Consider the following 14734-nt stretch of genomic DNA (forward strand, 5'->3'; position numbering starts at 1 on the left):
TGCAGGATGACATTGTCATTCAGAAGGTTTTTTTTAATTTACAAATTATTTTGGTGATATTGAAAGGTTTTGTTGTATTTTAAAAAACAGTCATGGATTGAATTGGAAGAATCAGCATAAACTTGCATCGTGTTTTGTCTTTCAAAAGTACTAATAAAATATATTTCTCAGCTGTACACAGTGAAGCCAAAAGACCTGCACCAGAACAAAGATCTTGATCTCTGTCTCCCATTCCCTTCCAGAAGGAGCCAGGGATTTGTGGAAAGCAGTGGCTGATTTCAGGGCTCAGACAGGAAATATGGGATATGTGCTAGAAACATCTTGTCCTACAAAATAACTGGGGAACAAGCAAGATGAGCAGGGTCCTGTCAAAAGGAATCAGCCAACTTAGAGCAGCTCCTCAGAGCAGAAGATGGGACAATGTGGGCAACAGGAAGGACCACAGCAGCCGAGCTCTGAGCACACCAATTCACGGTGACTTAAGAAGACAGCTAGCTGCCCTGGTCCCCTTGCAAAGATGCTGGGGAATCACCTCGTTTTGAAAATTGGAAAATAAAGGGGAGATCAAAAGTCTGTCCTGCCCTTCTCATACAAACCACATCTCAGGGTAACCACAGAATGGGTGAAAGGAAGTCCCTCCTCACAGATCATGTCAGCTAATACACGGGGAAAGTAGCACTAGAGCATCACTGGACCCTAAGTCAGGGCTATGCAATGATTCTCAAGGCTGATGACATCAGAAAGAGGGACAGTGGGTGCCTCCTGCTGGATGTAGAGAACGTGTTAAAAGACACTGTAAGACACATTCTAGAAAACCCAGACTGAGGAGTCCACAGTGATCTGAATCACTCGGAAATGTGAAGAATGATTATTTGAAGGAGTGGAGCAACCATCATCATTATTTATTTATTTATTTATTTTGTGGTTCTGGGGATTAGAACCCAGGGCCTTGCGCGTGCGAGGCAAGCTCTCTAACAACTGAGCTATATCCCCAGCCCCCGTGGTTCATTTTTCAGATATGAATGGTATTGAGGTTATTCTTAAAGTCCTTATCTTTCAGAGACACGTGCTGAAAACTTTACAGATGAAATGAACTGATGTCTAGGATCCTACTTCAAAATCGTCCCGAGGTGGGGTGAGAGGTCACGCGTTGACTGTCAAAGCTGGTGATGGACACATGGCATGCATTATACTACTCTCTCCGCTTTTTTATGTGTTTGCAAGTTTATGTGAATGTTTTAAACTTCGCCCCAGAGCATATGAAACTTACCAGCAGGAAAGAGGTGAAAATTAACACCTGTTAATGGCTGGCTACCCTAGCAGGCCTGGACTGAAGCCAGGGAGGATGGAGCGGCAGGTTTCCACTGGGTAGAGTGAGGAGAGGTGTGCTGCTGCAGTTTGGATCTGCAGTGTCCCCAAAGTCCGTGTGCTCAAGACTTGGTCCCAAACTTGGCACTCTATTGGGAGTTGGTGGAAGCTAAAGATGCAGGACCTAATGAGGAGGTTGTACATCACTGGGGACATGCCCTGGAAGAGGATGTGGGCCCTGGTCCCCTGCCCTTCTTGATTCCTGGCTCTGCTGTGACATGCGCTGTTGCCATGGTTTGCTGCCTCGATCGCCACAGGCCCAGAACAATGGAGTGATCTGGACTAAAACCTCCAAAACCAAAATAAGCCAAAAAAACAAAAATGAGCCAAAATAACTCTTTCTGCTTACCACTTGATTTTGTTACAGTAATGAAAAGCTGACTAGCCCAGCACGAAGAACAAGACATTGCCTGAGGGAAAGGCTCAGCTATTATCCACGAGCCCCAAGCAGTCAGGCATTCATATTTGGGTGTTACGGGGTCAGGGGCTTAGCATGTGATTTCATAAATGGGCAGCAGGTTTGATGAAGGCCCATCTTGGTGATGAACATGTGTTGCTTTACGTTGGGCCTGGCTGGCATCAAACTAGTCATGTACTGGTTTAGGGGGCCACCTGCTCAGTGGACCCCCAGACCACTGCCCGTGTGCTGGGAGGTGAAAGGCTTGTCTCTCCCAGCTACCCCAACCCTGGCGGAGCTAGGAGCAGCACAGTGCTCTCACTTGCAGGCGCATGGCGGGCTCTTGGGCTCTCTTGCCTGGATTCTGCACAGCTGGTTGGTTGGGGTGTGGGCTTTGGACCCTCACATCACCATTGGAAGTACAGGGCTGCGGATGATGATGAGTAAGTCTTGTATCAACCCACAAAAGCAGGTTTTCAGATCCCTGTTCTGCCGATAGACAGCAGCTGAATTGCTGAGCCCATGGGAGAAGGAAAATTTCAAAAGCAACTCTTGACCATGTCTCATTGTTTTGTCCCACAAAGAGAACAAGGACAGACCATGCCACAAACCACCTTCATAAGAAGCTTGGTTGGCAAACTAAGGACACACTTCCTCTGGCGCCGTCTCTCCACCCCTCTCTCTTTTTTGCAGTACTGGGGGGTTAAACCCAGGGGTGCCCAACCAGTGAGTTATAATCCCAGCTGCCATTTTGAATTTTTGCTTTTTTTCTTCCAATTCTATAAAATACTTCCAGCTGTTATCTTTTCTTTTTGAGACAGGATCTCAGTAAATAGCCAAGGCTGACCTTGAACTTTCAACCCTCCTGCCTCAGTCTCGTGAGGCATGCCACCATGCCCAGGTCAAAGAGTTTTTAAATAAAATATGTATGAGGGAAACTCACCAGTGGACTACCAGGAGCTTGGGTATGGACCTTCCGCCCAGCCCCACTAGCCTCAGGGTTTTCACTGGAGCAGCCCCTCTCCACCCCTTCTCCGTCCTGGCCAATCTTCCTGCTTTGGTTGTCTGAAGGGTCTCACCCCTCAGTTCTTCTGCCAGAAGTAGGAAGCCACAGAATCCAGTCGATGTGAGTATTTTCCTAAACTGCCCGTGCCCAATGTCCTTCCAGTCACTCATGCAGCCAAGACAAATGAGACTGGTGGACCCAACCCAAGGATTGCCCTGTGCTTTCTCTCTTATTCATTTATTCCAGTGTGTCCAACCCCCAGGCAGGAAGAGAGCCCACTGTCCCCTCCCAGAAGGAACTGGGCTGTCTTGTGCTCAGCGTGCTCAGCGAGAAGTCAGAGGGGGCAGGGAGGAGCGGTAGATTTTATTTCCTCAGCTCTGACACCAGGCAGTGTTTTTGAGATGTGATTTCTCAAAAGGGAAAGTAATCAGGCAGAATCCAGCTTTAACATCGGTTCCTTGGTCTGGAAGGATCAAGGTCCAGGCCCTCCCATGGCTCTCGGGTACAAAGGCTGGCAGGCGTGCCACAGAAGGGAGAGGGACACCATAAGGCTGGGGTGGGAGGACACTACCTCCGCCAAGTGCACAGGGTAGACGCACTTTGTTCCTAGCAAGGTCTGTAATAATGCAGAATGGTTGGCCACCATCTGGGACACACGCCATGAGCGTCCCCTCCCCAGATGGTACAAACTCAATGCCATTCATGCAGCATTTTGAAAAGCTGCCCAGCCTCTTAAAAAAAAAAAATGAAAAACAAAACAAGACAGATCTGAGAAACTGCATCATCTAAGGGGAGAGCCTTAAAGCAAGACAAAAATGGGACGTGGCAGTTTGAGTTTTGTGGTCACCCTCCTGAGCCTGGGTGACAGGGCAGGGGCAAGGCAGAGGGGAGAGACATCTGTCACAGTCAGTGTCCACAGTTGAGTCCTTGGGGTAGAGGAATCAGCCCATATCTCCACCCCCGCTCCCCACCCCCAGGCAACCCTTAGAAGTCATAGGGGGACACAAAGATGGTGACCTTGGACACATGGTTGGCCTGGAAGGAGCGGTCCAGGTATTCTGACATGTCAACGTCCACCTCCAGCGTCTGCGGCCCCTCCAGGGTCTGGACGAGGATCAGCTCCCCCGTCTGTCGGTCAGAGCGCTGCATCACAAAGTGGCCACGGCTGTTTCCACCCACGATCCCAAACCGCAGGCTGTTGGGCCCAGGTCGGCCTGGGGCCGAGGCCGTGGCCATGCGGAAGAGCGTGATGGGCGTCTTCAGGTTGGAGGGCAGAGAGAGGTAATGGAAGGAGATGGTCTTGGGCATGCTGCGGCAGGGCCTGCTGTCCATGGGGCAGGGGTTTCGCTCACACTGGCTGGAGCAGAGGCAAGATGGACGCAGTCAGACTTGGGGAAGCTCTAGAGGCCCCCCTCCCACCTGCCAGCTTGCAAAAATCACCAGGGGGCCTTCCCCAGCCCTGAGTCCCTCACCCCGAGCTCCGGAGCTGCAGGCAAGTGAATGTGGCTGGCGTCAGGCATGTCCAGGGAAGGGACTCTGCATCTATTCCAGTCCTGGGAGCCCTGCTGACTCATGTGGGGAGTGTGTGTGTGTGTGTGTGTGTGTGTGTGTGTACACGTCTATATTGAAGTGCTATTATTTTAGTTTTTAAAGAAAAACGAAGCCTGGGAAGATTCATAATGATAGCAACACTGGAATTCAAACCAGGTTCCCTTTCTGCAGGTGGGAAGACCTCCCCCTGTCATGGAGGGACCCCCACAGTCAGCGGCAGTGTGGGACAGCACACACGAGCTTTCCAAATACAATGACTTTTGTTCTTAAAGCAGGAAACCCTGTCTTCCTTACCCACTTGGAACAGGGTCCCATAGAAAAGTTTTCCATATTTCTCTATCTTATCAAACACAAAGGACAAATAAAACTTAGTGTCTGGCGATTCTGACCATCATGATTTTGCAGATCAAATAACACACTCACCTGTTAATCTCATGTCCCTGGAGGCCACAACAGACAGGTCCCTTCCTTTAGGAAGGTTCTGGAGTCCTCATCCTCTTTTATAACTGTCACTCTTAGGTGCCACACATTTTCCTGATGCTTCTAATTTCTGCTTTGATCCAAAGAGCAACTTAAATAACTAAGCTTATGAAGTCACTTCTCTGCATCTTAAAGATAGTGTGAGGGCTCTCAGGATCTTTTTGAGAAGTGTGGGAGCTTTGTGCTAGGGATCGTTATTCCCCTTAAATGTCCATCTCCCATAAAAAGGCAATTCTACTGTTTAAGTGTGGAACATACTGGGCATTGAACCTTCTAGCACTGTTGGAAAAGCAGATGATGTAACACAAAGTGCAGGGAATCACAGCATGACTCGGTCCATTAGTTACCAGCTACGTGGAATTGAGAAAATGACCATCTTCCAAATCGTGTCATGTATACCTGCCTCTGGCTGCTGTGGGATTCAAGGTAACATCAGAAGCAGCTGCTTCTGTCTGGTCGCCCTCCCTGGCCATGCCCACAGGTGGCTGTAGTGCCACCATCATCTGTGGCCGGGAAGCCCTAGGTGCATTACTCTCCCGTGACAAGATGGGTTCTTATGGCAAAGTGTTAAATGCAAACCCCTAAAGGGAAATGGGAGCTCAGAGAAGCTGGTCGCCCAGCTCCCTGGCCCTCATCATTCCTGTGACACAGCTGCTCCCTCCTCCAAGGCCTGGAGGCGTCCAGCCCTGCCACAAGTACACGCAGGAGCCTGGGTGCAAAGAGCTGTGGGTGGCCCTGGCTGTACTCACAAGGGAGAAGTCTTCACGTAGCTCACATTGTGGCTGCCTTCGGGGCACTCAGGGCTGACGCACTGGAAGCCTCCCCCAGTGTTGATGCATGTGGTCCCCTGCGGGCACACGGGCTGTGGACTTGCACACTCATCAACATCTGAAATACAAGACAGGAACCCAGGGTAAACATCCACCCACCCCTGACTTTCCCTCCATCACCAAACCAACAGGAGCGGCTCCAACAGGCTCTGAGTGCAGCACTCCACACAAGGGGGACTTTCAAATGGCACTTATCTTCAGGCAGGAACCACCCCCAGCCATCTAAACCAGGGGCCTGCGGAAGTGCTGCAGAACCATGCTGGGGAGCACGCTCCCCAGGATCTGACCTCCTTCCCTCCCTCTCAGCCCAAAGGCCTCTGTGTTGGTGTTTGCATGCTGAGGTTCAAGTCTCCAGAAAAACCTTCCTCCTGGGCTCTTCCTCCACCAGATGCAGACACCCCCTGCTCTGCTCTCCTTCCAAGCACCCAGAGAGTCCCCCCGCTGAAGACCATCTCTCCCCACTTCAAGCAGTCCTCTGTGGGCCTCCATGAGCTGTAGGATGGGCTGGGGGGCGGCTCCTTGGATGCCTCCTGCTACTCCAGTCCCAGAGGTGGACCCCCCTGAGCCGGCAGGGGACCCCCAAGAGAAATTAGCAGGGAGCCACCTCTTCCTGAACATGCCCAGGTGTGCCCATGGAGGAGGCCCCTGCCACTGCCCTAGAGGGCAGCACTGCCCTCAGTGTACTGTGTCCATGGGGATACATGGGGGGAGAGCAGAGCTGTGGGTCCTGCCAGGGTGCGGTGGTTCTCGCCAGAGGCCTGTTTTGTTTTCTTCAGTTTCAGTTAATAGTGGTCAACCATGATCCAAAAATATGAAATGGAAAACTCTAGAAATAATTCATGTTATAGATAAGTTTTATTGGAGTATATTTTAATAATTGCTCTAATATTAGTTTTCACTGTTAATCTCCTACTGTGCCTAATTTATAAGCTGCACTGAACATAGGTATGTACACAGGACTGGATACCAGCTTTGGCTGCAGGCATTCACTGGGGGTCTTGGAACGTACCCTCCAGGGATGACGGGGACTACCACGCTCTGACTACGAGCTGCTGTGGAGAACTGGACTATTCGTGTTTATTAATGTCAACACTTGAGAGGTAGGGTCACAGGAGGCCTGCTGTTGGTATGTCCCTGTCCCTGGGGCTGGTGACAACAGTGACTGTTGCAAGAGCTCTCAGCCTCTCCATTCTGCCAGCCACTCCCACTTACACTTCTTCCCCTGCCCCCTGGGTGCCTCCCACTCCCACTTGTCCATGAAGGCCCCTTGTCACCATTCCTGGAACCAGCCTTAGAAAGCTCAACCCACTCCCCCAGGACTGAGGGACAGGATTCAGCACGGGGTAGAACCTAAGCCAGTCATGTCCTTCTTACCTGTGCCCATCCAACCCCCTCTGTTCTAGGAGGCTCACTGGCCTGGGCTCTCTCTGGACTCTCAGCCCTCTGGACTCTCAGCTGGGCTGGCAGATTGGAGGCAGGAGGGTGGGTGTGTGCTCCTCTGAAGGGTCCCTGCCTGGGTCCAGATCTGGTGGTGGCCACCAGCCCCCCAGCTATCTGCACCCCACCCCAGCCATCTGCATCCCCCCAGCCATCTAGGAGGCTCTGATAAACCCCATCCTCTCCTCACTGCTTAAGCCCAAGGATAGTGGCAGCCCTCACTCTTGCCAGTCCCTGGGCCTTCCACCTTCAGAAGGACATGGACATGGCCAGCATTGTGTATCTGGCCACGTGGAGGCACAGTGACTGTAAGGTATCATCCCTTTTAAGGGTAGCCTTGCAGAGGCCCATACAGGGCCTTGGAATCTGATGGGCTTCTCCAGGTTGTACATCAGAAGTGGCTGACTGGCTGCTCTGCCTCTGGGTCCAGCCCCAGCTGGGTGGAAATGATCTGACCTTGAAAACAGTCACTCCCACTGGGTAAGCAACTCATTTCCTATTTAGATGGCATGGTCTGGTTTTGAGAGGCCCTTTTGTTGCTGTGTTTAAAGATCAATGGACCTGAGACACTGACTCCCCTAACGGGGACTCCTGATTGTGAGGTCGGGGCTAGGATGAGTGGCGGCAGCAGCTGGTGATCAGGTACAGATGGTACTGTCCAGACCCAGGGCCACTTGCCCCTGCTGCAGCTCACTCACCCTCACAGGTCTTCCCGTCAGTCAGGGTGTGGTATCCACTGGGACAGGTGCAGCGGTAGGAGCCCGGGGTGTTCACGCAGGCATGCATGCAGAGCCGGGGCCGCCCCTCCTGCCCATAGAGTTCACACTCGTTCACATCTGAGGGGAGAAAGGCCGCTGACTTCAGGAGCCACGAAGCCGGTGTCATCCAGCCACCAACTAGGGTGGCCCCATTCTCTAGCAGTTGAGGCTATTGCTGGACTTGGGGTAGCTGCTGAGCCTGAGCCGCAGTAGAGCACATGGATAACAGGGCTCGGAGCTCTTCAAGCCACGAAGGGCCGTGGCTTGGGCACGTAGGCGGGGCCGGGATCCGACAAGGGGCGGCGCCTGGGATCCCCACCCCGCCCCGCTGCTTTCTCTAGGCTGGCTTTCTGAGGAGCGCCCCCACGGTCTACCCAGCAGCTACATCCATTTGTTTAACATCAAAACAGCGAAGTGGGCGGGAATTTCCGAGACCACGCCCAGGGAGCGTCCTCCGCCCCACCCTCTCCTTTCCCGCGTGCCCAGGTCGGGGCGGGCTCCCTGCAGGTGGGCGGGCTGCGGTGGGAGCCCCGCCCACTCCCCGCGTGTCCCCGGGTCCCCCGCGAGCCCGCGCCTACCCTGGCAGACGCTGCGGCCGGCCGCGGCGCTCAGGTGGAATCCGGCCTCGCAGCTGCAGTGCTGCGCCCGCTCCACCTGCGCACAGCGGGGCGCGCGGCTGAAGGCAGGGTCGCCGGCCACGTCGCCCTCGTCCTCGTCCTCTTGGGCCGCTGCGGGGAGAAGACGGGACTCCTCAGTGCCGGCTGGGTGCACCTGCGGGGGGGCCCAGCCCTGGGGAGCCCCGCGCGGCCCTTCCTGTGCGCTGCCCCTGGAGTGGAGAAGGAAGACGCGCAGGATTCCAGGACCCCGGCAGGGCGCCCAAGCCGCGAGGACCCGGGGCGCCCGAGTGAGATGTCGAGTGGAGACGCAGGCCACCGGACGGTCCCCGCCAAGGCCCACCAGGGCGTGAAGTCCCCCTTCCTTTTATTTTATTTTCTTAACATCCCCAGCGCTTTTTATTTTTTAATCAATGTATTTTAATTAGGTATGACAGCAGAATGCATTTTGATCCAGTGTACAGAACTGCAGCACAAGTTTTCATTTCTCTAGTTGTGCACGACATAGCGTCCCACCGTACGTGCAGGCTTCCATGTACCTTAGGGTAATGATGTCCATCTCATTCCACCACCTTTCCTGCCCCATGCTCCTCCTTCCACCTCCCTCCCTTTTGTTCCATCAAAGCTTTTCCATTTTCCCCATGTCCCCCCCCCATTATGGATCAGCATCCACTTATAAGAGAGAACATTCAAGCTTCTTCTCAGCAAAAGAAGCAATGAGTGAAGAGAGAGCCTACATTTGAGGAGCAAATTTTTGCTCCCTTCTTTTTAAAAAACACTTGAACTCCAGGGACAACAGTGATCCTTGGAGTTCAAAACTTTGGGTCTCTATTTTTTTGGGGTGTGTGTGGGTGTGTGTGTTACCAAGAACAGAAACTAGTTTTCTAACTATTTTTACAAAGTTTTCAAAGGATTTGGAGCTCTTATGTGGTTAAGGGAAATTGGAGAGGAATTAGTGGGAGGACTCCTGGTAGGCACAGGAGGACAACAGTCCCCTGTGACTTCACTCACAGGGGACACATGCTGTCCAGTCCATGGGGCAGGCGAGGTGGGCAGGGCTGGTGGCAGGAACGAGGTAGGGGGAATCTGACAGAATTCCAAGTCTAGCAGATGAAAGCACCCTGGAGATGGCTGGTTGGTGTAGCAAGCAATAGGGTGTGAATGTGGTGATTAAAATGGCAAATGTCATTTATATTTTATCACAATTAAAATAAGATGAATTGATTTTTTTAAAAAAAGAAATTGGGGGACATGCCTGTAGTTCTGGCTACTTGGGAGGCTGAGTCAGTCAAGAGGCTAGGCTCACTTGAGCCCAGGAATTCAAGGCCAGCTGGCAATATAGTAAGACCTGTCTTAAAAAAAAAAAATACACACACACACACACACACACACACACATTTGCAGACAGGCTCCCCCACCCCAGCTGCAAGGACACAGGCCCCCTGAGGGGAAGGAAAAGAAGGTTCTAGCTCCGGGCAGGTGAGCAAGAGCTCAGATGTCTGCTGGCCTTTCACAGACACTGTAAGAACAAAAGCTGGCATTAGATAGATGTACCTACTAACGACCGCTTTCACCTTCCTGGTTGTAATGGGCCAGGCTACTTGGGCAATAATCAAACAGACTCCATTTTGCCCTGAGACTCCACGTCATGTAAGAAATGCTTCTCCCAGGGAAAGCCCTGCCTCTGTGCCCATCAGCAGTTGCTTAGCAAAGCATGTTTGGCAACACAAAATGACAATTCTTATATAATGTAAAAGTCCTCTGCCTTTGGCTCCCGGTTTTTAAATTTGGACTATGTACCCTGAAAGAGATTGATTGTCTACACATTAGTAACCATTCCCTAATTTGTACTCAACTAGGGAGGTTTGGGCCCACTCCCTTTTCTGCTTATGATTTTAGATCTCATGATGTTTGTTCATGGTTTTGAATCGTAGCAACAGCCACTTATGTTTTAATGTGGTTTTGGACTATAAAGGGTGTACTCAAACCCCAGGAGGTGCTAGAAGGTTAGACTTGCAGCCTCCCGCTTGGCCCGCCAGCTGGTGGATCCGGACCACCAACTGGTGGATAATATTTCTGACTCCTGCTTTAAGAGCCTTAACATGGTGAGGATTCTGGTCATACAGATATTTCATAGTGACCATTGGACCCGAAGGACAATGTCCTGAAGGTCCTACAGCAAAAGAAATCTCAACATGAGGTGGGTGGGTAGAACATTCAGTGACCAAGACTGGGGTGGGGGCCGTTTCTTCTCCCCTTGTTTGTAAACAGAGGCAATAGGGCTGCCAAGAAGCCTCTGCCCCCCTCTCCCAGAAATTGGCCCCAGGACAGGAGCTACAGGAGCCCTGGGCTCCCCTAGAGGAAGCACCCAGCAGGCTGACTCACTAGCCTAGTTCAGGCACAGTGAGAGGCAAATTCCCCGGGGCCACTATTCAAACCTGACCTTGGGCATCCACCAGTACACTTCCCCCACAGAGACCCCACCAGGCTTTTCTGGCAAAGGAAAAGAAGATCTTTGGGTTGAATTTTTTTTTCTTTCTTTTCTTTTTTTTTAATAGAAGTCTTGATTGAGCAGAGCATGGGAACCCTGTCCATTCTCCACAGGTCCCTTGTCATGAGGTTTTCTTGCCATGTGCAAAATGAGCCACCATGTGGCACATTAAACCTCTGCTGGGAATATACTGGGACTCACTACTCAAATGTCTGGCTGTTGAGATTTTCAAATGCTTTGAACTGCATCAGCAACTGCCCATCTTGTAGCACGTGAAGGTTGGAGGAAAGACTTCTGCTGGCTGAGATGCTGATGGAGCAGAGGACCACAGTGAGGCTTCCCAGCCACATCCTCACGGGCGGAGCTACGGGTTGCATGGAAGAGCCAGGTTCCCTCCAAGTGACCACCTTAGGGACGGGAGGATATCCACCAGAGAGGACAGACACACTCCACTGAGGGGCACTGAGCTCCCAACACATCTGTGTTTGGTGACAGTGACGAGGGTCCTCACCTCCCTGCAGTGGAGCATTGCCACCAGCCAGCAGCAGCTACGTACCAGTCTGAGCCTGATGCTGACAGCGACTCCCAGTCCTCCCTGGGGGACAGATGCACCTGTGCTGGCCGACGCCTTCGATGCAGGTTCCGCCGTTTTGACAAGGCTGACTGGAGCATTCGCTGGTACCTAGGAGAGAAGGGATTCCCAAACACAGATGTGATTCCAGCTCTAAAACAAAAGGCAATCATGAGCCAACTTCCTTTGTCACGGGACTCCTCCAGCTGTCTACTCCCACCTGACCTGGCAGCCCTCTCCACCTGCTGTGAGGGGGCCTCGTGGCTGACGTGCTGCCCTGGCTTCTCTCCTCAGGAACCCTGCTCTCTGTGAGGAGTGGGCCTGGCACTGGGCCGTGCTCCACCGGAGGCACTGATTTAGTGTGCAAAGCTGCAGTGTAGACAGCTGTAACCAGGCGGAGGCCTCTGTCCTCTTGCCCACTCCCTCTGTCCCCATTAGCCAGTGTCAAAGTGGAACAACCTTTAAACAGGAGTGAAATTCAGGGGTGTTGTCAAGGGGAGGGAGAGCCCAGCAGGATGCTGGGAATGGGAACAGTGAGTCCCCAGTTTCACAGCCGCAAGCTCTCCTATGCTTCACCAGGTAGGAGTGATCGACCTTTCAGTAATGCCATTCCTTGCTCATGCCCTCGACGGGTCTGTGGAAGAGCTCTGGGTAGACACACGGACTGTAAAAGTGCACACTCCATTTTTCTCTGAGTGCTAGGTGATTGTTCTTGGCTTATTTATAGCTTTTAGTCTGCATCCACTTTCCCCAACACTCATTTGCATATCTTAGTTATGTAAAGATGATTTTCAAAGCCCTCAGGCTGTGTGCTTGTTATGGACTTCCTAAGCCGGGTTTCAGTCCAGGTACAAGTCATCTGCGCAGGAAGAAGAGGTCTGCCTGCTGACCTGCTGGCAGCATATGGGAACTTGAACCCTTGCCCTCATCAACGTAAGGAGAATCATAGCCTTGTTTGGGGGGATTCAAGAGGACTTTGGCTTTTGTGGGGCTGCCTTGTTATGTAAACTGTCTGAGGGCTTCTGTTTGTCCATAGGGCCCAGACTGTGCAGATGTCACCTGCCCAGGGGACAGGACCCATTTCCGTGGCTCTATATCCTCAGCCTGGTTGTGCCCTCTGCCAGCCATTCTGTTCTCAGGTGACCAGTTTCCAGGACAGAGGCTGGAACAACAGCTCACAAATGCCATGGAGCTTGGACTGCTGTGTGGACCTGTGGTCCAGCCCCATCATGGCCACCAGCCCACTCCAAGAGTGGGCTACCACTAAACCATGGAGAGGTGGGCAGAGAGTCAAGAGGTGTGAACACCGGTGTCTTTCAGCCTGACCCCAAGGGCTGGGGGCCACTGCCTCTCTTTGGGGGCCTCCAGTGGAAGATACAGAGTCTGGCCTCCACCTGGAGTCTGTGGGAGGGGGGCTGGGGCCTCAGTGGCCAGACACATACACACACAGGTGCCCCTGGACCCGTCCTGTTGCCTTCTCTGGATCTGCCCAGGATGCTCATTTATTGACAGGCTCCATACCAACTCCCCACATTTCTAACCTTTTTTTTGTTTTGTTTTTTTTTGTACCAGGGATTGAGCCCAGGGGTGCTTGACCACTGAGCCACATCCCCAGCCTTCTTATTTTTAATTTAGAGCTAGGGTCTTGCTAAGTTGCTTAGGGCCTTGCTAAGTTGCTGAGTCTGGCTTTGAACTCGTGATCCTCCTGCCTCAGCCTCCTGAGCTGGGATGACAGGTGTGCACCACAACGCCCGCTCACATTTCTAATCTGAGGTGCAATCAGAGGCCTTCTACGGCCTGGTGCTGCCGGCTCACTGTTTGGGTACCACCCGTATTCTCTGTCCTTGAAGAGAGCGTGCATTTAGGGTGAGCATCAGGTGATTCAGATGACAGGAGGAGTGGATCAGAGAAGAGACCTGGGAGGATGTGTTCGGGCAGAGAGCTACAAACGTGGGGGCCAGGAGCCCAGGCATGGAAAAGAGCTGCGTGACAGAGGTGGGACCCCTGGCGCCCCCCAGCTGAGCTCTGTCTCTGCGACTTGCAGAGGGTGTCTTCCAGGGATCCTGGGTGCTCTCGTCATGAGGGAGGACTCCCCACGCTGAGCAGGACCTCCTCCGTGACTCTGTGCAGTGTGCTCCAGAGCCACCCAGACAGCTCATGGGAAGCAGGCACTGAGGCCTCCAAAGACCCGCCCGGCTGGAGACCAAGGAAATCGGCACTTTTAGTATATTCTCTAGTTATTACTGATGTTAACTCAACTTTGAGAAACACCCTGTATTTGTTCCTGCTATTACTAGAAGCAGAGAAGATCCTGAGAGCTTCAGAGCATGGATGGATTCGGGGCCCTAACCAGCCAGTGTGGTGCCAGTCACAAGCAAGCTACACTAGACAGAGGGTTCGTACCCACTGGCTCACTGCCTCTTGCCTGATGTCTTGGGAGAGCTAAGTAGCCCCTCACCGAAGTCAGAGCCCGGAAGGTCAGATTCTCCCTGGAAGATCATTGTGTGGAGTGGACGGTCCTGCCTGCCAACCATGGCGGTGAGTCTGCTGGCCTCTTCCATGGTCCCACGTGGTGCTCTCCTGATTCTTGATCTTCAACTCCCCAGCTCATTCCAGACTCATCCTGAGCTCTGTCTCTGCAGCCTCCTTCCTGGCCATTTGTCCTTCCCCACCAGAGGACCACATGGTGCAGCCCACCTGGACTTATACCAGGGCCACGTATACTAACATTTGGGAAGGGTTGGCATAGGGAGCAAGGTGGTGGCAAGTCCTAGAATGGGTTGGATAAGGGTATTTTTCATCTAAGTATAAACTGGGCGTGGTGGTCACCCTGTGGTGGCTGCAGTGAAGCACTCGTAGGTCACTACCCATCTCTCAGCAGCTGCTGGACACAGCTTCTCCCAAGTTAGCGGACTGCAGCTGCCTTGACACTCTGCTCTCAGCAGGAATTTACCTGATTGGCCTACCTAGGTGTCAGTCAACCTGCTGACAGTGGACATCATGAAGATAGACTCAGCCCCCCTGAAACCTGATCTCTTGCCTCATTTGAATAGCTTCTTCTCAATAAAAGGGGTCAGCATGTGCTCTCACTCTCTCTCTCTCTTCCTGCCGACCCTTAAGGTCAGAGGAGTTGTCACAGAGACTCCCAAAGAAAAAGGTATTTGTGTCTCTTGTGTGGTTATTTTGCACAGCCCAGTCAGCCCAGTTCAACTGGAGTGACCCCTGAGCCTT

General features: G+C 52.5%; 1 protein-coding gene and 1 long non-coding RNA gene across 2 annotated transcripts in view; one reads left to right on the plus strand and one right to left on the minus strand.

The window, feature by feature from the left end:
* Nucleotides 1-3114: 3114 nt before the first annotated feature.
* Fbln7 (fibulin 7) overlaps nt 3115-14734 on the minus strand; it is a 28565-nt gene continuing 16945 nt past the window's right edge. Inside the window, exons 4-8 of the mRNA XM_005340251.5 lie at nt 11489-11614; nt 8406-8555; nt 7768-7905; nt 5552-5690; nt 3115-4128 (exon numbers count right to left, since the gene is read on the minus strand). Of these exons, the coding sequence (XP_005340308.3) occupies nt 3756-4128; nt 5552-5690; nt 7768-7905; nt 8406-8555; nt 11489-11614 (926 nt within the window). The 3' untranslated portion in view covers nt 3115-3755. The remainder of the gene's footprint in view (nt 4129-5551; nt 5691-7767; nt 7906-8405; nt 8556-11488; nt 11615-14734) is intronic.
* Nucleotides 10533-14586, plus strand: LOC144369169 (uncharacterized). Its single transcript, XR_013428660.1, has 2 exons — nt 10533-12436; nt 12540-14586. It is a non-coding gene; the product is annotated as an uncharacterized LOC144369169 (long non-coding RNA).

Source organism: Ictidomys tridecemlineatus, chromosome 12 (genome assembly GCF_052094955.1).
Source record: "Ictidomys tridecemlineatus isolate mIctTri1 chromosome 12, mIctTri1.hap1, whole genome shotgun sequence".
Lineage (NCBI taxonomy): Eukaryota > Metazoa > Chordata > Mammalia > Rodentia > Sciuridae > Ictidomys > Ictidomys tridecemlineatus.